This window comes from Narcine bancroftii, chromosome 2, assembly GCF_036971445.1.
Source record: "Narcine bancroftii isolate sNarBan1 chromosome 2, sNarBan1.hap1, whole genome shotgun sequence".
Classification (NCBI taxonomy): domain Eukaryota; kingdom Metazoa; phylum Chordata; class Chondrichthyes; order Torpediniformes; family Narcinidae; genus Narcine; species Narcine bancroftii.
Window position 1 is genome coordinate 287,538,768 of NC_091470.1, and position 19,148 is coordinate 287,557,915.

The 19,148-nt window shown below is 39.9% G+C and overlaps 1 protein-coding gene across 1 annotated transcript in view; it reads left to right on the forward strand.

Moving 5' to 3' along the window:
- The window catches only part of LOC138755379 (transient receptor potential cation channel subfamily A member 1-like), an 85,898-nt gene that overhangs the window by 36,439 nt on the left and 30,311 nt on the right, over nucleotides 1–19,148 (forward strand). Inside the window, exons 13-17 of the mRNA XM_069921238.1 lie at nucleotides 761–927; nucleotides 1,843–1,933; nucleotides 4,099–4,158; nucleotides 4,242–4,340; nucleotides 9,374–9,444. Of these exons, the coding sequence (XP_069777339.1) occupies nucleotides 761–927; nucleotides 1,843–1,933; nucleotides 4,099–4,158; nucleotides 4,242–4,340; nucleotides 9,374–9,444 (488 nt within the window). The remainder of the gene's footprint in view (nucleotides 1–760; nucleotides 928–1,842; nucleotides 1,934–4,098; nucleotides 4,159–4,241; nucleotides 4,341–9,373; nucleotides 9,445–19,148) is intronic.

The following is a 19,148-nucleotide window of genomic DNA, read 5'->3' on the forward strand; positions in this document are numbered from 1 at the left end:
GATGGTCTTATACTTGTCCTCGGTGGGTGTATGCTGAACAAGGCGCAGCACGCGCCTGGCGGTGGCCTGTTCCCAGGGCAGTGACTACATGGTAGAATTTGGTCGTGTCGGACGAAATCTGGTGGAGTTAAAACTGGGCCTCCACGTGGACGTACCAGGTCTCTGGCTCCTGAACCTAGAATTCAAGCAGTTTCACGGCTATAGCGCTGATCCCAGACTCGCTCATGATGGGTTCAAAGATGTTTGAACCAGTCGGGGTCACCAATTGTAGCGGCGGCTACACTGCTCCTGCAATAACACATGCAACCAGATGGGTTGAGCTCAGTGAGCAGACTAGTTTATTGCAGGCTGCTGGGCTGCACTTATACTCCCAGCCCGGACATGGCTGAGAGCCGTGCTGTAGGGCACTGACATCATCCGGACCTCACGTGTTCCCCAAGCGCGGGTTTCTGAGCCCCGAGCTGGAAGGAAGGGAAACCCCCGACGGCGCTATTTTGGCCAGCTGCCCCGCCACGTGGCTTACAAGCGTGGCCAGTTCACCAGCCTTGTGGTGAGCCGCCACACTTCAATCATTTATCTTTCATTCAGCTATTTCTAAGTTAAAGGCATACATTTTTAAATTGTATTGCTTTGGATGAAGGTGATCAATGTTTTGTTAACAGAGTTATTCATTCTAATTGAGCATTATTATTAGCATTTTGCTTTTTATGTTGTTTATTAAAGTGATTCTTAAATATTCCTTTTGTATTTCACTTCTAAGAATACTGCACTCCATCTGGCTGCCAAAGCAGGACATAGTCGTGCTGTGTGTCTGTTGCTAGCCAAGGGTGCAGCAATAGTACTGAACAAAAATGAATCTTCCTTTCTTCATGAAGCAATTCGCAATAAAAGAAAGGATACCACTTTAATTATTATTCAAAATGAAAGGTATGAAGAATGTGATAATCCAGCTAATACTGTGCTTATTTAGATTTTTATATAATACTTATTTCAAATATCATCCCTAATAAAGGGCAAACTTAAATCTCTCGGTATTATGCCAATATTTCTTAATTGTTAAATTAAGCTGTAAACCCAGATTGTCCTCAATAAATTTTAGTGTTTATAGCAATACGGAGGAGAGAAAACATGGGTAAGGTCCACTGAGAAATGCAGATGGCATGCCACACAAAGATTACTCACATCAGAATTCTACTGGACAGGCGATGAGAAATTCCTTTGTGATGGTTATGTTGAATATGAATAAAAGATTGTGCAAGTGGGAGGGTAAGGTGGAAAAAATCAAGTTTTGCTGTGAATAGCCTCCAGACCGAGCATACCCAGTGCTGCTTTCCAACTCACCATCAATAACATTACAAAAGAGTGGCATTGCTGTCAGAGTTCGTGAAGTTGTAAAACCATCTTCCTTGTTTGAGGAATATTCTGCTTCTCATAGTCTTGGAGGCATGGACCGATATACTACAAATATAGGCCCTTTGGCCCACTGAGTCCCTGCTAGCTCTCTACCACCCACTCTATGCCAACATGAAGCAGGGATGGAGAATGTGAAGAGATTTAAGGTGTGAAACAATTCAACCAAGTGGGCCAAACTCAACCAAAATGCAGTGTGAACATGAGTATAAAGTTGGCAACAGCAGAAAGTTTTTGGAGAGGAGACTTGGGGAGTTGGGACTGAAATTGTGTTCTTGCAAGAACATGTAGATGAGGCTCTCATCACCATTAAGTAATTTCCTGCAGATGATGGAACAAAACTAAGATCAGAATAATTCAAAGCTGGATGTAACAGGCCAAACATTTGCTGTGGAATTCACAAACTAATTTATTTTTACCTTTCTCACTTAGATTCGCTGAATGCTTACAAGCGTTTTTACATGGCTCCTCTATGCAATGCCCAATACTGGAAATGATTGAACATCTCCCAGAATCGTTAGCTGTAAGTCAATATTACAGATTTAGTATTATTGGCGAGACTGTTCATTGATTTTATCAGATGACAAAATATTTTGTTATAAGTGACTGGTTCCAATTTCCCCTGAGTGCAAGCTAACAATATAGAATGGAATTGATATTCTATTCCAGCAAATGTTTCACTTATTTTTCACTCACCCTTGCATGATATTCTGCTGGCCTTTTATACTTTTGTGAAAGCGAGTGAGCAGGTCTTAGTGAATGATAACAGCAAGGAATCACTTGATGGAGAAAATGTCAAGAATTTATTCACTTTGAAGAATAGGGACAAATTAACAGCAGTAGAAGCGCGGTGCTTTCTGATGCTTTGGTTCCTTTGTATGGGTTTCAAAAGATATTTGTTTTAGTTTTATTGTCCATACGACTTCAACACTTTGTTAGGAAGACAGGAATGTAACCTGGTGCAGTGAGGCTAATTTGCAATAGACTGTGAAGTTTCATACCACTGGGAAGATAATAATTTATTGAGAGCAAAAAAAAATGAGTTGGGCTCCATGCAGTGATGCATTTGGATAGAATCTTGCACACAAGAACAACAAAATTGCATTTGTACAATACCTGGAAGCTAATGCTATTTTCAAAATTGATTCTTACCACATCACATAGAGCTATTTTAGCACAGATAACAAAAAACATGATCATGAGATGGGATTTAAGAAATGTTTGAGATAAAAAGTCAAGGAGATTTAGAAAATAAGGTGCTAGGATTGGAGCCTGGGCAAGGCCAGGAGTAGATGAGGTGAGGTTTCAGAAATTTTGAGGATTAACACTTGATCAGACCCCTTCGAGAGATAGAGAGAAGGATAGGAAGGGTATGAATTTTAAATGTGGTGAAGCTGAACCACTGGCCACAGTAGGTCTGAGGGGAAACTTCGGTAAAATAAAACAATCTTTTCTCCTTAATTTAGAATATGCTTTGTCTTTCTATTCATTTACAATTACCGCATATAAAGGTCTGCTCCAAAAAAGTTTAATTTTTGACTAGCATTTATTTTATCCATGCTTATTTCAAGGTGATTTTGAAAGACACAAGTACATTTCAAGATAGGCACGATGTCAAAGGTGGCACATTTTTAGTAATGGTTAGCACAACACTGTTACGGCACAAGCGATCGGGTCTCAGGTTTGAATCCAACACTGTCTGCGAGGGTTTTCTTCAGGGGCTCCAGTTTACTCACATTGTTCAAAATGTAACGGGGGTTGTAGGTTGATTGGATGTAATTGAGCAGCACGAATGCATTGGCCAAAGGGCCTGTTACCATGCTGTTATGTCTAAATTAATTTATAAAAAAACTTGCATTTAAGTACTTTCATGAGCTTTATTTATAAAACATCTGAGGTTAAATTGAGTGCAGATTGATAATTATTTCACTTTGGGATTTTGTGACATTCCCATAATTGATTCCATACTTTCCTTCCCTTTTTACTTCCCTCTTTTCTATATTTCAACAGACTTTATGTTTACAATTATATCATTAGCTGTAAAAACTGTAACGAGCTTTGCAACCTTCTGAAATGCTTGTGAAGGTTTCTGAACAAATGCACAATTTTCTTCATCAACCTCAAACTTTTCGAATGCTCTTTATTTATGATTTCATTTCCCCCACATCTCCATCACAATCTTTTTTAATAGCCCCTTTTCCACTGTCACCCTGTCCTAGGAATTAAATGGGAATTACTGGGACAAGGTCCAGTGGAAAGGCACACTGTCTGAATGCCATCCTCAAATGACATTCTTTCACACCGGGGATTAACCAGCTCTACCCCTACTCATATCCCCAGCATTTGTTGACACCGGCATGCTAATAAAATCAGTGGAAAAGGGACAGCAAAAAGTCACCGTTTTCCAGTTGAAGGTAGAACACTCTGATCCCCCAGGGATGTGCATGTTCAGTGGAAAAGCAATTAGTGTCCTAGTTAAGGGTGGCCCAGTGGAAATGGCACAAAGCACTTCCTATCCCAAGATTCTGCACAGTCAATTAACTGAGATGCCAGTGGAAAAGGGGCTATTGATTATATTTATATTGATTATATTATTTCCTAAGGTTATTTTGGGATGTGCAATAATGGTATGGTGCAACCTTCAAAAAAGTACACCTTTCTTTAGGAGCCTTTTCCATTTATTTTAAGGGTCTTTTGGATATATGCATGACTGAATCTTCAGAAGACAAGAAAAGCCTAGACTTCTCAGTAAGTGAACATTTTATCTGAATCTGCGACTGGCCATGTAATATTGATGAGAATAGTCCTAATTATATAATTCTATAATACAGATTGAATTTAACTTCAAATATCTACAATGTCCACTTACGCACAGAAAACTTGTGGAAGGGGACAAGCGTATATTTTATAAACCACTAACAGCTTTAAACGTAAGTACATTTTTAGTCGCCAAGTATAATATTTAATGGTTTTTGATATATTTTATCTTTATAAAGTATTTGCAGGTCAAACCCTAGAATTAATGGGAAAGTAACTACAATGGTTTGAAAGTTAACTGCATACCCAAAATCTCTAGGATTTACTTGGGATCTGATTGTTATCATTGCCAATGGTTTACCACAGGGATATATGCTACTATTATTACAAAGAAAGCAAACCAAGGCCTTGTAAATTTTATTTATCATGTGTGGCATTGTATGTTGCAGTCAAGACAAACACATTTAAAATGTACATGGAAAAAAAATTGAAATGTGAGAGAGAAAAAGGCATACCTGTTACATTTTATAATCCTGAAGGACCAAATGAGAAGCTACAGCCAAACCAAATAGAGTATAAATTCATTTAATAAAACAGGACAATATTTTGTCCAACTTCAGGATCTTCTTCAACCACATTTAGAAATGAAGCTCCAATTGAAAGAGCAGGCAAACTTGTTATCTTGCAAAAGGTTTTGCATGGATTTTCGTGAATGTTTAGGCCATTCCTTTAATCATCTAAAACCATACCCCACATACCTTGACTTTTATAAGTGCCCTGATATAATATATTTTTTTTTAATTAATGGAGGTTTCTTCAAAATTAAGAGAGTTTAAGAAATGAAACTCGTGGATCAACGATCTAATTATGGTAAAACTCCAATCATCTGCTATTCAAATGTTCTGAAATTCTCATGGCTTGGCATCTGGCTCACTGAGTTTGGTATCCTACATGCCCTTTAAAGAAATTGGGCGACTGTCTCCTCTCCACTGGAGTCATCTCAGGGACAATGTGCTTTGTGAGTGATCTTCCGGTTGTACAGGAAGGATCCGACAGGGAGAACTCCTCTCACTGCCAGCCAAGCCAAGTCCTGGTGTTTGTTCATGACCACTGCCGATGAGGCATTCCACCAGATAACCTGGATGGTCTGCTCAGGGAACCACCCCACAGTGACGATCGATTCATCTTCTCTCAATGTCTGCAGAACGTATCATGCTGACCACTGCATGATGGCCTTATTGTCAACACTGTTTGTCTGGAATAACTTTTCCACGAAGAATAGGTGGTGAGCCAAAGTCCAGCTGACTAGACATTGCTCAGCAATAGAGCCAGGCCCATCCTTCACAGCATCTGGGACATGTAGAATGTCAGCACATAGCTGCACTGATGTACTTATACTTTTGTTTCATGCACAGCTTGATGCAGCCACACACAAATGTTGTCACAGGGTGAGTGCCACATTGGATATCTCCTGGCCCCTGATGTCTGGTGACTTATATATGGCGACTCTTCGAACACTTTCCATCTTGCATTCCCATAAGAACCTGAAGGCTGCTCTGGTGACAGAGGTGCAGGGGATGGGCCACATCATCCCAATGTTAAGCAGTACTGAGAGCCCCTCACGTCTGATGACTAGGTTCTTTCCTATTATTGATTGGGAGCACCGTGCCCACAGACTCAATTTCTGGTGGACATTTGCAATCTACTCCCGCCAATTCTTGTTGTACCCCTCCAAACCAGATCCCCAACAACTTCAGTAGTCAGGACTGACTGTAAAGGGGACGGTGGATCTGTTGGGACAATTACCAAAGAACATTGCCTCGCTCTTCTTCCAGCTTACCCTGACACCTGATGCAGGCTCAAAATGGCAACAGTGAAACATGAAAGTTTTCAGATTCTGTGATTGTAGTAAAAATGCTCTGAAATGGTGGATGAACTCATGCTGTCCTTTGGTATCCAGAAGAGTCAAAGATATATAACCGACGTTTCGAGCCTGAGCCCTTCTTCAAGGAATAAGCACTTATTTTATTTAACTGTCTGCTTAAACATCGACAATATTCATTAATATTTCTAAGCTATCTTTTTATTTGTACTCTTATATTTTTCATTCTTTGTTAATCTTTCTATCATTTACTCCTGTCTGATCTTCAGACCTGCTTCCAATCTTTGTACCGTTTTATGCTTTTCTTCAAGTCTGAAACCATCTTTAACCATTTTAGTGAACTAGGGATGCGTCTTCCTCTTCAATTTTTATGCTCTGCCTTCTAGCATTACTTTGGGATTCATTATCAATGACGGTATATTTTATTGTCCTCTATATAAATGACATTGGTATAAAACAATCAAGGAAATCTGTAACTTGGTCCATTAGGACCTTAAGGTCCTAAAAACACCTCAATCTTTTAAATGTTGCAAGTGTCATGGTGGGCAAAGCCTTTTAGGTCTCAGCAAAGCTAGGCAAATGACCTACGTTCACATTGGTGTTGAAATCAATGCCACCTTACAGCCACAAGATACTTAATATATTCCAGCTCCTTTCCTTCCCCTTCCTCCTCTCACTAGCATTCACATATCACCAACCCTCACCTCCTTATTCAGCCATTTGCTTGGTCTTTGGCTTACCTGAAGAAAGGGCTCTGGCCCAAAATGTTGACTGCTAGTACCATCTATAAATGCTGTATGAGCTGTCAAGTTCCTCCAGCATTTTTGTGTATTGCTCAATCATTCCCTGGCTGTTCAGACCAGCGTAAGGAAGGTGAGTGGGCTACAGGGGGCATCAATTTCATTTATGGAATAGTGAAACTCTCGGAGCTGTCACTGTTGATTAGACAATTTGTTACCTGCCCATTGATTTTGATGTCCATTATGGAGCACCTGAGGTCATGGGGGATGTTCCTGGTCAGGGTGGTGGCTGCTAGGACCATCTCAGTATCCGAGCTGTTGTTTCCCGACAGTGGAGGTGAGTCATGGCTATCGGCATCCTCAGCAGGTGTCGGAAGAGGTGAGTGTCGACCGGTGGCGCTCTCCTTAGGTGTGGGGTGCGGTGTGCAGTGGTTAGCGGCATCCGGAGGCGTGGGGTGCGTCGGTAGGGCGGCCTGGTCAGCGCCCATATTGACCACATCGTCGTCGGTCCCATCTCCATTGGAGGTCTGGGAGGGCCTGGTGGCGGTGGCGCCCGCACCTGACCAGCCCGAGATGGCAGTGCCGCATGGGAGGGTGAGGCATAGCTGGCCTTCTTCCCCCACTGCACTTGTTGCACCAGGGGAAATGACATAACATCACTGGCTGTGGGTGAGAGCAATGTCATCATGGGAGACAGAAGTGACATCATTCTGTAGACCAGAAGTAACATCGTTGTCGTCTTTGGGAGGCGGTGCTGGCGAGAGAAAGGGCTGGTCCAGGTACATGGCGTGCACGCGGCAATCGTTGCCGGTGAGGCTAGAAGTTGGGCGTTGGGGTTGGGGAGGCCGTAAGTGGCTGCGGGGGCAATGCCGTAGCTCAGCAAACACACGTGGCAGGGTTCGTGAGGGAGAGGGCAGGTTGTAGAGGGCCGCTGAGCTGCTGGCGGGCTTTGAGAGGTATACTTTGGTGAAGTGGCCTTTCTTGCCACATCTTGAACAGTACTGGTTTTTGGCGCAATCAATGATCAGACCCACACCAGGACCCACAGTACTTACAAGGGCGCTGGGTACCCACAGCAGTGATGTTTTCATCCTCAGTCTCATCTAGGGCCACAGCAGTCGACTGTGCTGACCACATGGAGGCCTGAGTAAGCCTGGAGTTGAAGGCTTCGGTGTGCAGGGCTGCTGGTTCCAGGGTTTCGACTACCTCCACTGTTTTGGCCAGGGAGTAGATATTATCGTCTCGCAGCTTCTGCCTGACAGCTCTCGCGCGTAGCCCTCGGACATAGGCATCTCTGATCAGTCTTTCGACCTCCCTTTCATTTACCTTGGGTTCAGCCAGACAAGGTCGGACCAACTCACGCAGGACTCCCTGGTAGGACTCAGCTGTCTCCCCAGGCCGCTGGGCATGGATACTTAGGAGGTACCTTGCAAACACCACATTTGTGAGAGGTTTATACATGGTCTCAAGGGTGTTCAATGCTTCTGAGTACCCAGTGCAGTCTTTAAGGGCCTGGAAGGCTCGGAGACCCAGCTTCGATCGGAGTCAGATGATCCTCTTTTGGTGGGAGTCCAGGATGTCGTCGTCATGTGCATCAATGATTGCTTCGACCATGTGCTTCCAGATCTTGAAGCTTATTTGTGCTGCGTAGCGTGGGTCGATTTCGAGGCCTCTGGTGCTCAGGAGCTTTTCCATAGCAGCTTTAAAATTGTATGTTGAATAAATTGTGGTGTGCTATTGAACAGGAGCAAACACACAAAATATAAAGTCTGTTCAACAGGGTTTATTCAGCATAGACTTCCATTGAGCTAGCTCTGAGGAGTGCTGTTGCAAGGTCTGAGACTGTTTTCAAAGGGCCAGCTCTGGCTTATATCCTGGAGGGTGATTGACAGCCGACTAGGTGTTGTCTTGTCCTCGTGCTCTTCTGCAGGAACAAAGGTTGCCCCCTGCAGTAGGCCAGTGGTGTTACATTACAAGTAAACAATCTTAGACCACAGCCTTCATGTTTAATCTCTTCATTTTACTGGTTTCTGCAGCATTGGTGCACTGCACCTCCAGAACACTGCAATCGTAAGGTTTTGTATAATTAGACATTGGCAGTTTTAAATTTAAATTATAAATTTAGACATATAGCACAGTAACATGCTCTTCTGGCCCATGAGCCCATGCTGCCCAATTACCTCAATTAACCTACAACACCTGTACATTTTTGAATGGTGGGAGAAAACAAAAGTGCCCGGAGGAAACCCACACAGACATATACAAACTCCTTATAGACAGCGCCGGATTCGAACCCCGGTCACTGGTGCTGTAATAGCATTCCAATAGCCGCTATGTTAATTGTGCCACCCAATATGGCCCAAGAAATTCCAAGACAACTTGGAAATTAGTCTCAGTTCATCTTTTCTGGAAGATTTTGATTCTTTCTCACATAATTGAAAAGTCAAAGGACATCAGAACAGGTTTTATTCATCAAGTCATCTATACAAGCCTTTAATATCTGCTAAGGCAAAGAATACTTCACTCTTAGAGAATAGTTTTGTCACCTCTTTATTATTCATGATACACATTTTGCTTTTTTTAGGCCATGATACACTTCAATCAAGTTGAACTTTTGAATCATCCTGTCTGCAAAGAGTTTATAAAAATGAAATGGTATGCAATTATTTGGATTAAATTTACAGGTTATTAACATATGCTGGAATAACCTTCTGTTCATTGTTGAAACTTAATACTAACATGCTGAGAAAAATTATACACCTATTCTTGATTCACTTAAATAATCTTTGCTCTATAGGAGGGGTGAACAACCTTTTGTTAACTTCCATTCCACCTTAGGTATTCCCTGTGCCAGTGGTTCTCAACCATTTTCTTTCCACTCATATACCACTTTAAGTATTCCCTATACCATAAGTTCTCTGTGATTAGTAAGGGATTACTTAAGGTGGTATGTGAGTGGAAATAAAAAGTTTGAAAACCATTATTTTAATTGTAGCTAATTGACTGGTTATGTGCACGGTTTCATAACTCCAAAGGAAATGGGCCAATGACAATTTTTCTCAAGCAAAATATTTCAGTAACAATTGGGTTTAGAGCAGTGGTTCTCAACTTCCCCTTCCCACTTGCATATCACCTTAAGCAATCCTTTACTAAGCACTGAACGCATAGGGATTACTTAAGGTGGAATATGAATTTAAAAAAAAAAGGTTGCCCATCTGCTCTATTGCATCCAATTTTCTCCAGGTTTATGTTAGAAATGGAAGCAAAAATCATCTAAAATTTAACTCCCTGAGGGGATATCAAAGAAATTAAAACTCTAAACTCTTGAAGAAAACTATCATGGATAACTATTGGCAGGAATGGGACATGGGGTGACTGTGGCAGAACTAAATAAAGGTGATTAAACTAAGTAAAGAAGGCTAGGGAAAATCAACTATGATTTTACTGAATTTCTGGGTAGACCTGAAGGACCAGCCCTTGGATTTTTTGTTGAAGAACACTGAAATATAGATATAACAACTTATTTCACTCCATTACTCTGCCTTTGATACTACATTGCCTTGTTAAGTTTCCCATCTAAATGACAACAACATAGGAAGGCTCTGTTAGCTAACATAGTTTATAAATCTCTTCACTGTAACTCACAGTAGATATAAGATGCTAATGTGTAAAGGCATTAGAACATTTGGATCCTCAGGCACTGGGGAGACACTATGTATCTCATTAAACCATGGGATTTGTGAAATATTTAAGGAATGACTGAGGGGTAATTAAAATTCATTAGAGTTAAATTAGGTACCAAATAAATAGAAATAAGGGATAACATTTAACATAGAACATTACAGCTCAGAACAGGACCTTCAACCCATGATGTTGTGCCACCCTATATAAACCAACACATCATACTAAACCTTCCCTACTTCACACACACAACCCTTTAAGAGTCTCTGTCTAAGAGTTTCTTAAATGCTCCAAATGTTACAGCCTCCACTACCATCCCTGGTAAGGCATTCCAGGCACCCACAACTCTCTGTGTAAACAAAAACACAACAAACAAGCAACTTAACCTGATGGCTTTCCTAAACTTTCCTATCTTTACTTTGTACAGATGTCTTTTGGTGTTTACTAGTGCCGGCTGTACACTCTATCTATGCCTCTCATAATCTTGTAGACCTCTATTAAGTCACCTCTCATCCTTCTTCACTCCACAGTATTAAGTCCTAGCTCTAACCATGCCCATAGGACACATTCTCCAATCTAGGCAGCATCCTCGTAAATGTCCTCTGCACACTCTCCATAGCTTCCACATCCTTTCTGTAATGAGGTAAGCAGAAATGAACACAATATTCCAAGTGTGGTCTAACCAGATTTTTATAGAGCTGCAACATTACCTCTTGACTTATGAATGCAATCTCCCGACTAATGAAGGCCAGCATACCATAAACTTTCTTAACTACCCTATCAACCTGTGTGGCAACCTTGAAGAATCTATGAACTTGGACCTCAAATTCCCTCTGTTCTGCCACACAGTTAAAAATTCTGCCATTAACCATTTACTCTGTATTCATGTCCGACATTCCAAAATGCGTAATTTCCCACTTCTTCACATTGAACTCCCATCTCCTACTTTTCTGCCCAACTCTGTCTGTATCCTGCATTCTGTCGACATCCTGTTGAAAACTATAACAACTTCTACACGACCCACAACACAATTACCTTCTTTGTCCAGGTCACTTATAAAAATCACAAAGAGCAGAAGGAGAAAGAAAATGGACATGAAAGGAATTACATGAAATAAATGTAAAAAAAAACAATAATTCCTTATAAAACAAATTAATTACCATTTGCCTGAAGGTTGGCATCACTTCAGTTCTGGGATGAATAGATTGGTTAACACTACATCATGAATTACCACATTGTTTAAAAATACAGTGTTAGTTGCCAGATGCTATTTGCTGTATTAGGGGTTAATTTAAAACATGTATGAAAATCCTGCATGTTCTTAAAAATAATGTGAGGATCAAGGCAAGCGCAGTTTATGCAAAGCAAACTTAAAATGGTATATAGACCTGTACATTTTAGAGATTTGTACTTCCTGTTATATCTGCTGGCTCTCTGAACATTATGAATTAATTGTTGTTAATGGGCCATTTTGTTTTCTCTAGGAAGAGATCCAGTATATTTAGCTTAAAATACACATTTGTCTGTTTATCATACCAACATCATTTGAAGTACTTATATTTTACATTCTCTAACAAAAATGTATTATCTAATTACAGGGTGTGTGTGTGTGTGTGTGTGTGTGTGTGTGTGTGTGTGTGTGTGTGTGTGTGTGTGTGTGTGTGTGTGTGTGTGTGTGTGTGTGTGTGTGTGTGTGTGTGTGTGTGTGTGTGTGTGTGTGTGGGTGGCGGCTCACCCAGGCCACAGGCGAACCAGCTCATGGAGTCGCAGTCAAGTTCACAGTAGATCTGACTGTGAGAGCTCTGGTTGTGGGGCAAGCCCATAGCCTGGCGGCTGATGTCATTTCTGCCCCACAGGTCACAGGGGCTGTGGTAGACCACTGTAATGTATAATTATCTGGTCAAGCACGTCTATTGGGCGGTTGAACACATGGCTGCTCCCCACAGGCTCCTGTATAAAGGTGGCTGTTCCACAGCCCCCTGCAACTCAGTGCAGGACAGCCGAACAGTAAGAATATGCTATATTCTCGAGTGAATTAAAGCCTATTGGTTTCTCCACAATCATCTCCTGAGTGAGATGGTGCATCAGGAGCTGCTGGGAGAGGGTTCTTAAGTGTGCGGTTTTGAATTAGTAAAGCAGTTGGTTCAACTTACTTTCAACTCTGCATGGTTTTCTCGCTTGCTGCGCAGCTAGCGCAACTACATTGGTGACTCCTATGGTCCAAACACCATTTGGACCCAACGATGACCGACCCAAGCATGCAGAATGCAGTTTTACTGAAACTACTGACTTTCTGGACCTCACAGCTGCAGGTCTAGTTTGAACAGGCTGAAACCCAATTCCAGGTCAGGCAAATGATCTTGGAGGCTACAAAGTACTATTATGTGGTCAGTTCACTCGACCAGGAAACAGCAGCCGCATCATCGACAGATATGAGACAATCAAGGTGTTCCTGATCCATACTTTTGGCCTCTCCCGCTGTAAGTGTGCAGCGCGGTTGCACAACATGGACAGCCTGGGTGACCACACACCATTGGCCTTAATGAAAGGGATGCTGGCATTAGCACACAGCCATAAGCCATGTTTACTGTTCGAACAAGTCTTTCTTGTGAAGATATCTGCCTTCTCATCTCTGACAATGATTTCAGTGACCCACACAAAGTAGTAGACCGCGCAGGTAGCCTGTGGCACACCAAGCAGCATGATGAGGCCTCCATCAACCAAGTTGCTGTGTCACACGCTAAGGCTCGGGCCTTCCCCATGCTACCAATGAAGCTGGTGACGCCCACAACAGGGAGCAACCCTAGTTTGGATCGTTGATATTTGTACCAGCTGCCACCCACCCTGTAATTTTCTGGAAAATTCCAAGGCTGGCCATCGCTAATGGCTATGGCAGCTGGCCACCATGATAGCCACCTTTGCTTATAAGACTGTTTCTCCGGGCAAAAGTTCCTCATAGACACAGGGGCAGAGGTTAGCCTCTTGCCCCCCCTCAAGCCACAACACCCTCGCTAGGAAATCCGGACTGGTGCTCACCACTGCCTACAACAGCAGTATTTGCACATATGACATGTAAACCATCCCACTACAGTTTGGTTCCAGCCATTTCACCTGGCAGTTTTGCAGCCTTTATTGGGTGTAGATTTCTTCCAGGTGCACTGCCTCCTAGTGGACCTTAAGGGACAGTGCCTAGTGAATGCCAAGACCTTCCTGACCTTCTCGACTCAGTGGGGTGTGGCTTGGATTTCATCTTCATTTACTTAAATGATAGTCTGATCACCAGCCGCTCGCACCAGGAGCATTTGATGCACCTGCGCCAACTCTGCCGCTGCCTGTATATGGCTTGGCCATCAACCCTGCGAAGTGCCAGTCCAGGTTGTTGGCCATTTATTTCCTTGGAGACCGTTTCAACCAGAATGGAGTGGTTCCCTTGCTGGCAAATGTTGAGGCTATAAGCCAGTTTGCCAGGCCCAGTACAATCAAGGTCCTGCAGGAGTTCATGGGCATGATCAACTTTTACCACTGATTCCTACTGTCAGCGGCCCAAGTCGTGTGACCCCTGTTCAGCCTGATGTCTGGCAAAGCAAAGGAAATCACCTGGGACTCAGAGTCAGCAGCAGCTTTTGAGCAGGCCAAGGAAACGCCACCCTCCTGGTCCATCCATGGAAGGATGTGCCCACAACCCTCAAGGATGATTCTTCCAACTCAACAGTTGGCGGCATGCTGGAACAACTAACTGAGGGTCAGTGGAAATGACTAGCATTCATTTTTTAAAAATATTTTATTTTTTTGATTTTCAACATATATCAAATATACATCTTTTATATAAATAAAATAGTCTTCTTACAGCTTACACATAAAATATGAGTTTTTTAAAAAAACAAATTTTTCATAAATATCTGTGTATCAATATAATAACAAATGCTATTTAAACATTAACTTAACCAACTTAAGTCAAATAAAACAAAATTTTCAAACAATAAACATTCTATCCCCCACCCCACTACCCCCTTCCCTTTAACACAAAAAAATAGATGAATATTGTGTCTTTCCATCCACCATCGGAGCTTACAATCTACATTCTATTAAAAAAGATATAAAATCAAGTGAAGACCATGAATTTACAGCACATTTTTGTATTTGTCCACCAACATAATTCAAGCATGGTTGCCAGATCTTGAGGAATGTATCATATTTGTTTCTCATATTATATGTGATCTTTTCCATAGGTATACAACTGTCCATTTCTGATAACCATTGTGCCAGAGCAATTGGTGTATCTGACTTCCATGTAACTGCTACACCTTTCTTGGCTACCACCAATGCAATCTTAATAAAAGATATTTGAAACTCTGTGAGGTTATTGCTAATATCTACAACATTTCTCAGTAAATATAGTTCCAGGTTCCATGGAAAGTTAACTCTAGTAATCCTTGTTAAGACTTCTGATATTTCTTGCCAGAAAAAAAAACTTTCGTACATGAACATACAGAGTTGAGAAATGTTTCTTTCTCTATTTCACATTTCATATCTATCTGATATTTTTGGTTTTGATTTGTGTACTCTTTGTGGGGTCAAATATAATTGATACAAAAAGTTATATTCCACCAAGATGTATCATTTATGAATAATCAAGCTTACCCCATCTTTGGATGATTCAGACCAAGATTATGCTGCTACATTTCCTGCCAGATCTACTTCCCATCTTTCTCTTGATCGATGTAATCCGGGCTTTTTCCCTTCCATTTGTAGGGATAATCTGTGTTCTAATTCACTTACTCCTGGAGGAATCATGTCATTTCTCCAAATTTCTCTTAGAAAAGCCCTTAATTGCAGATAACAAAGGAAAGTACCATTTGGAATTCCATAGGTTTGTTCAAATGACATTAAGACAGCGTCTTTGTTGCACCCTTTTGTAGCCATATATTTAGAATCCTATTGCCCATTATCAGAGGTAGCATCGGGTTATTACATAATGGTGATCTGAACAAAATTCCAGTTTTCCTTCCTATATTATCATCAATATCCTGCCAAATTTTTACCATATGAATAGGATTTGAAGTATTTTTCCTAATTAATTTTAAATTCCATTTATAAATACAATATTTAATCACTTCCATCCATTCCTTGTAATCCCATATGCACGAATTTTGGTGGGTTTGTATCAAAGAAAGTTGCCAAAAATCTTAATTGTGCAGCTAAGTAATATATTTTTTAAAATCGGGGAGTTGCAGTCCCTCTAGTTTATGATCCCATGTCAAATTTTCTAATGCTATTCTTGGTACTTTATTATTCCTTAGGAATTGTCTTACTAAATTATTTATTGTCTTAAAAAAACATTTTGGTAAATGTATTATATTGACTGGAACAAATATTGAATTTTTGGCATTATCTTAATTTTGATACAATTAACTCTCCCTATTAAGGTTTGGGGCAGGTGCTTCCATTTTTGTAAGTCTTGTTCTATTTTCACCAGCAGGTGAGAGTAGTTCAGTTTGTACAAATTATTCAAATTGTTATCAAGCAGAATTCTCAGATATTTGATCCCTTCATTTTTCCATGTGAGTATTCTGCTTGCTTTATATTGTTCATAATCGTGATTGTTAAAGGTAGAATTTCACTTTTATCCATATTTATTCTATACCCCGATACTCTTCCATACTTTGTTAAAGTTTCCTGCAATTTTTATCGCCATCTCCTGGATCACTTATTTTGTATTGACCTTGACCTACCTCAAAGGCTTTAATTTCAGGATCACTGTCCTAATCTGTTCTCCAGTGCTTATGCTATTATTTTAAAATCTGTGTTTAATAGAGATATTGATCGATAGGAATAAGTTTTAAGTGGATCTCTATTCTTTTTTGCTAATCATTGCCATTGAGAAAGTATCCAATTATGTCTGTATTTCTACTGCTCGCTCTATTACGTCCATGAATAACGGCATTAACAAATCCTTAAATTCTTTGTAAACCTTGAGTGGAAATCTATCTTTGCCCAGGGCTTTATTAGCTTGAAGGGTTCCTAATGTTTTCTCAGTTTCCTGCCTAGTAAAATTTAAATCATTATCATTCAGTTTCAGAAGTTCCACATGATCTAGAAATTCCTCCATTTCAGACTCGTCTCCCAGTGAGTCGGATTTATATAAATTTTTATAATATTATCTGTATGCTTAATTTATTTCTTTCTGGTTATATGTGATTATATTGTTTTCCTTCTATATGGTATTTATAGCTCTTGCTGATTCTGCAGCCTTCAACTGCTGTACCAACATTTTATGTGCCCTTTCTCCTAATTCGTAATATCTCTGTTTTGTCTTTTCTGCTCTGTATGTTTGTAAAGCGTTATATTGAATTTTCTTATTTTCCATTGTTCTATATTTGTCGTTCCCCATTCTTTGATATTCTTTTTCTAATTCTCCTATTTCTTTCTCCAATTTATTCACTTAAGCATTAAACTCTCTTTTAATCTTTTTTGTGAATGAAATGATTTGTCCTCGTAGGTATGCCTTTAAAGTATCCCATATCAAAAAGATATTGTTAGTTGATCCTAAATTTGTTTCACAAAAATTTCAATCTGTTGTCTTATAAATTGTTTAAAATCCTCCGTTTTTAACCTCAGCGTATTCCATCACCACCTATACATACTTTGCTGTTTCTCTCGTATTTGAATTTTTAAGGTTACTGGTGAATGATCCGAGTGTAATCTGGGTAGGTATTCCGTTTTTTCTTCTCTATTCTTCAGACTCAATGATAGCAAAAACAAGTCTATTCTTATATGTGAGTCATGCATTTTAGAATAAAATGAGTAGTCTCTTTGCGTGGGATTGGATTGCCTCCATATATCCATCAAATTTAAACCTTTCATATATGAAAGAGTTAGCTTAGCCACCTTAGCTCTTGTTACTGTTCTTGCTAACTTATCAAGTATTGGGTCTAAACAAAATTTGAAGTTCCCTCTCATCAGTATATTTTGCCTTGCCTTCCCTCTGCTATTTTCAAAAACACATCCTTCATAAAGGCCTTGTCATCATAATTTGGAGCATAAATAATCATCAACGTCTATGATTCTGAATAAATGTTGCTGTTCATCATAATATATCAGCCTGCTTGATCTTTTGAAATATTTTCTATATCAATAGGAACATTTTTATTGATTAAAATTGCTACTCCCTCTGCTTTTGAATTAAATGATGAAGTAAAGACCTGTCCTACCCATAATTGTTTTAGTTTATCATGTTCTACTTTTGTGAGATGTGTTTCTTGGAGAAATACCACATCAGATTTAATCTTTTTAAGAATGTAAATATTATTTTCTTCTTGACTGCTCCATTCACACTATTAACATTAAAGCTTATAGATTTCAATGTCTTATCCATAGCAGCATTTTGTAAATTCTGTACAAATAAATAAACATGTAAACGGTTTCATGATCTGTGCCCTCTCATTAAAAATTATACAACCTCCACTCCGACAGTGATGTAGACAGTAAGTCCCTGAGGCCCACGAAGAAAAGTCCGCTGGAACCTCCAGGGATGAAGAAGATGAACCTCCACCCAAAAGCGCCATCTTTAAAGTGAAACTCCCCAGCTGACACCATTTTACCCCCTTTAAGCCAGAGTTTGAACTGTGCTATTACCTTCAATTCCTTCTTTCCACTTTCTGAGCTCCCCAAGAGCTGTAGATAGGATGAAACTTTGACATTTCTTAATATAATTAAGATGACCTTCACAAAAAATAAGACTGTACTAGGTCCATAAAATATTTTATTTACATTAGTATTTACCCAGTCGTATTTTTTGTGTCTACTTTCTTTTCTCCATCTTCTTCATATATTGTCGAATGAAGTCTTCCACCTCTTCCTTCATTTTAAAGAATCTTCTATTTCCTTCTGAGATTTCCACTCTCAGAGTTGCTGGGTACAACATCACATATCTGAAGTTCTTTTCATGGAGTTGCCTCTTGATCATGTCAAACTCTCTCCTTTTTTGGATTACCCCCTTACTGAAGTCCTGAAAAAAACTAATCTCTGTATTGACCCACTTTATTGGAGAGCATGTATTTTGTGAATGTTTTTTTTAAATTTTTTTTTTTTTCACACCATAAACCACACTGACCAAGATACATACATTTTCCTTTTCAAATATATACAGTGTCATTTTTCTCCCCCCCTCCTCCCATCCCACCCTCCCTACCTCCCCCCACCATTCATTTAAAGTACAAAATCTAAGACACATTAAACCAATCAAACAATGTTGTCATTCAATAAAAATAAACAAGAAATTCCACTGAGTCAATTCTTTTCATTTCCTTCTCCTTTCGTTAATTTAGGTGGTAGATGTCCCCGGTAGGTTTTCTCTATTGTGTTTCATGTATGGCTCCCATATTTGTTCAAATATTTCAATATTATTTCTTAAATTATATGTTATTTTTTCTAATGGAATACATTTAATCATTTCTACATACCATTGTTGTATTCTCAAATTAGCTTCCAATTTCCAGGTTGACATAATACATTTTTTTGCTATGGCTAGAGCTATCTTAACAAATCTTTTTTGTGCACCATCCAAATCAAGTCCAAATTCTTTATTTTTTATGTTACTTAGGAGGAAGATCTCTGGGTTTTTTGGTATATTGTTTTCTGTAATTTTATTTAATATCTGGTTTAGATCTTCCCAAAAT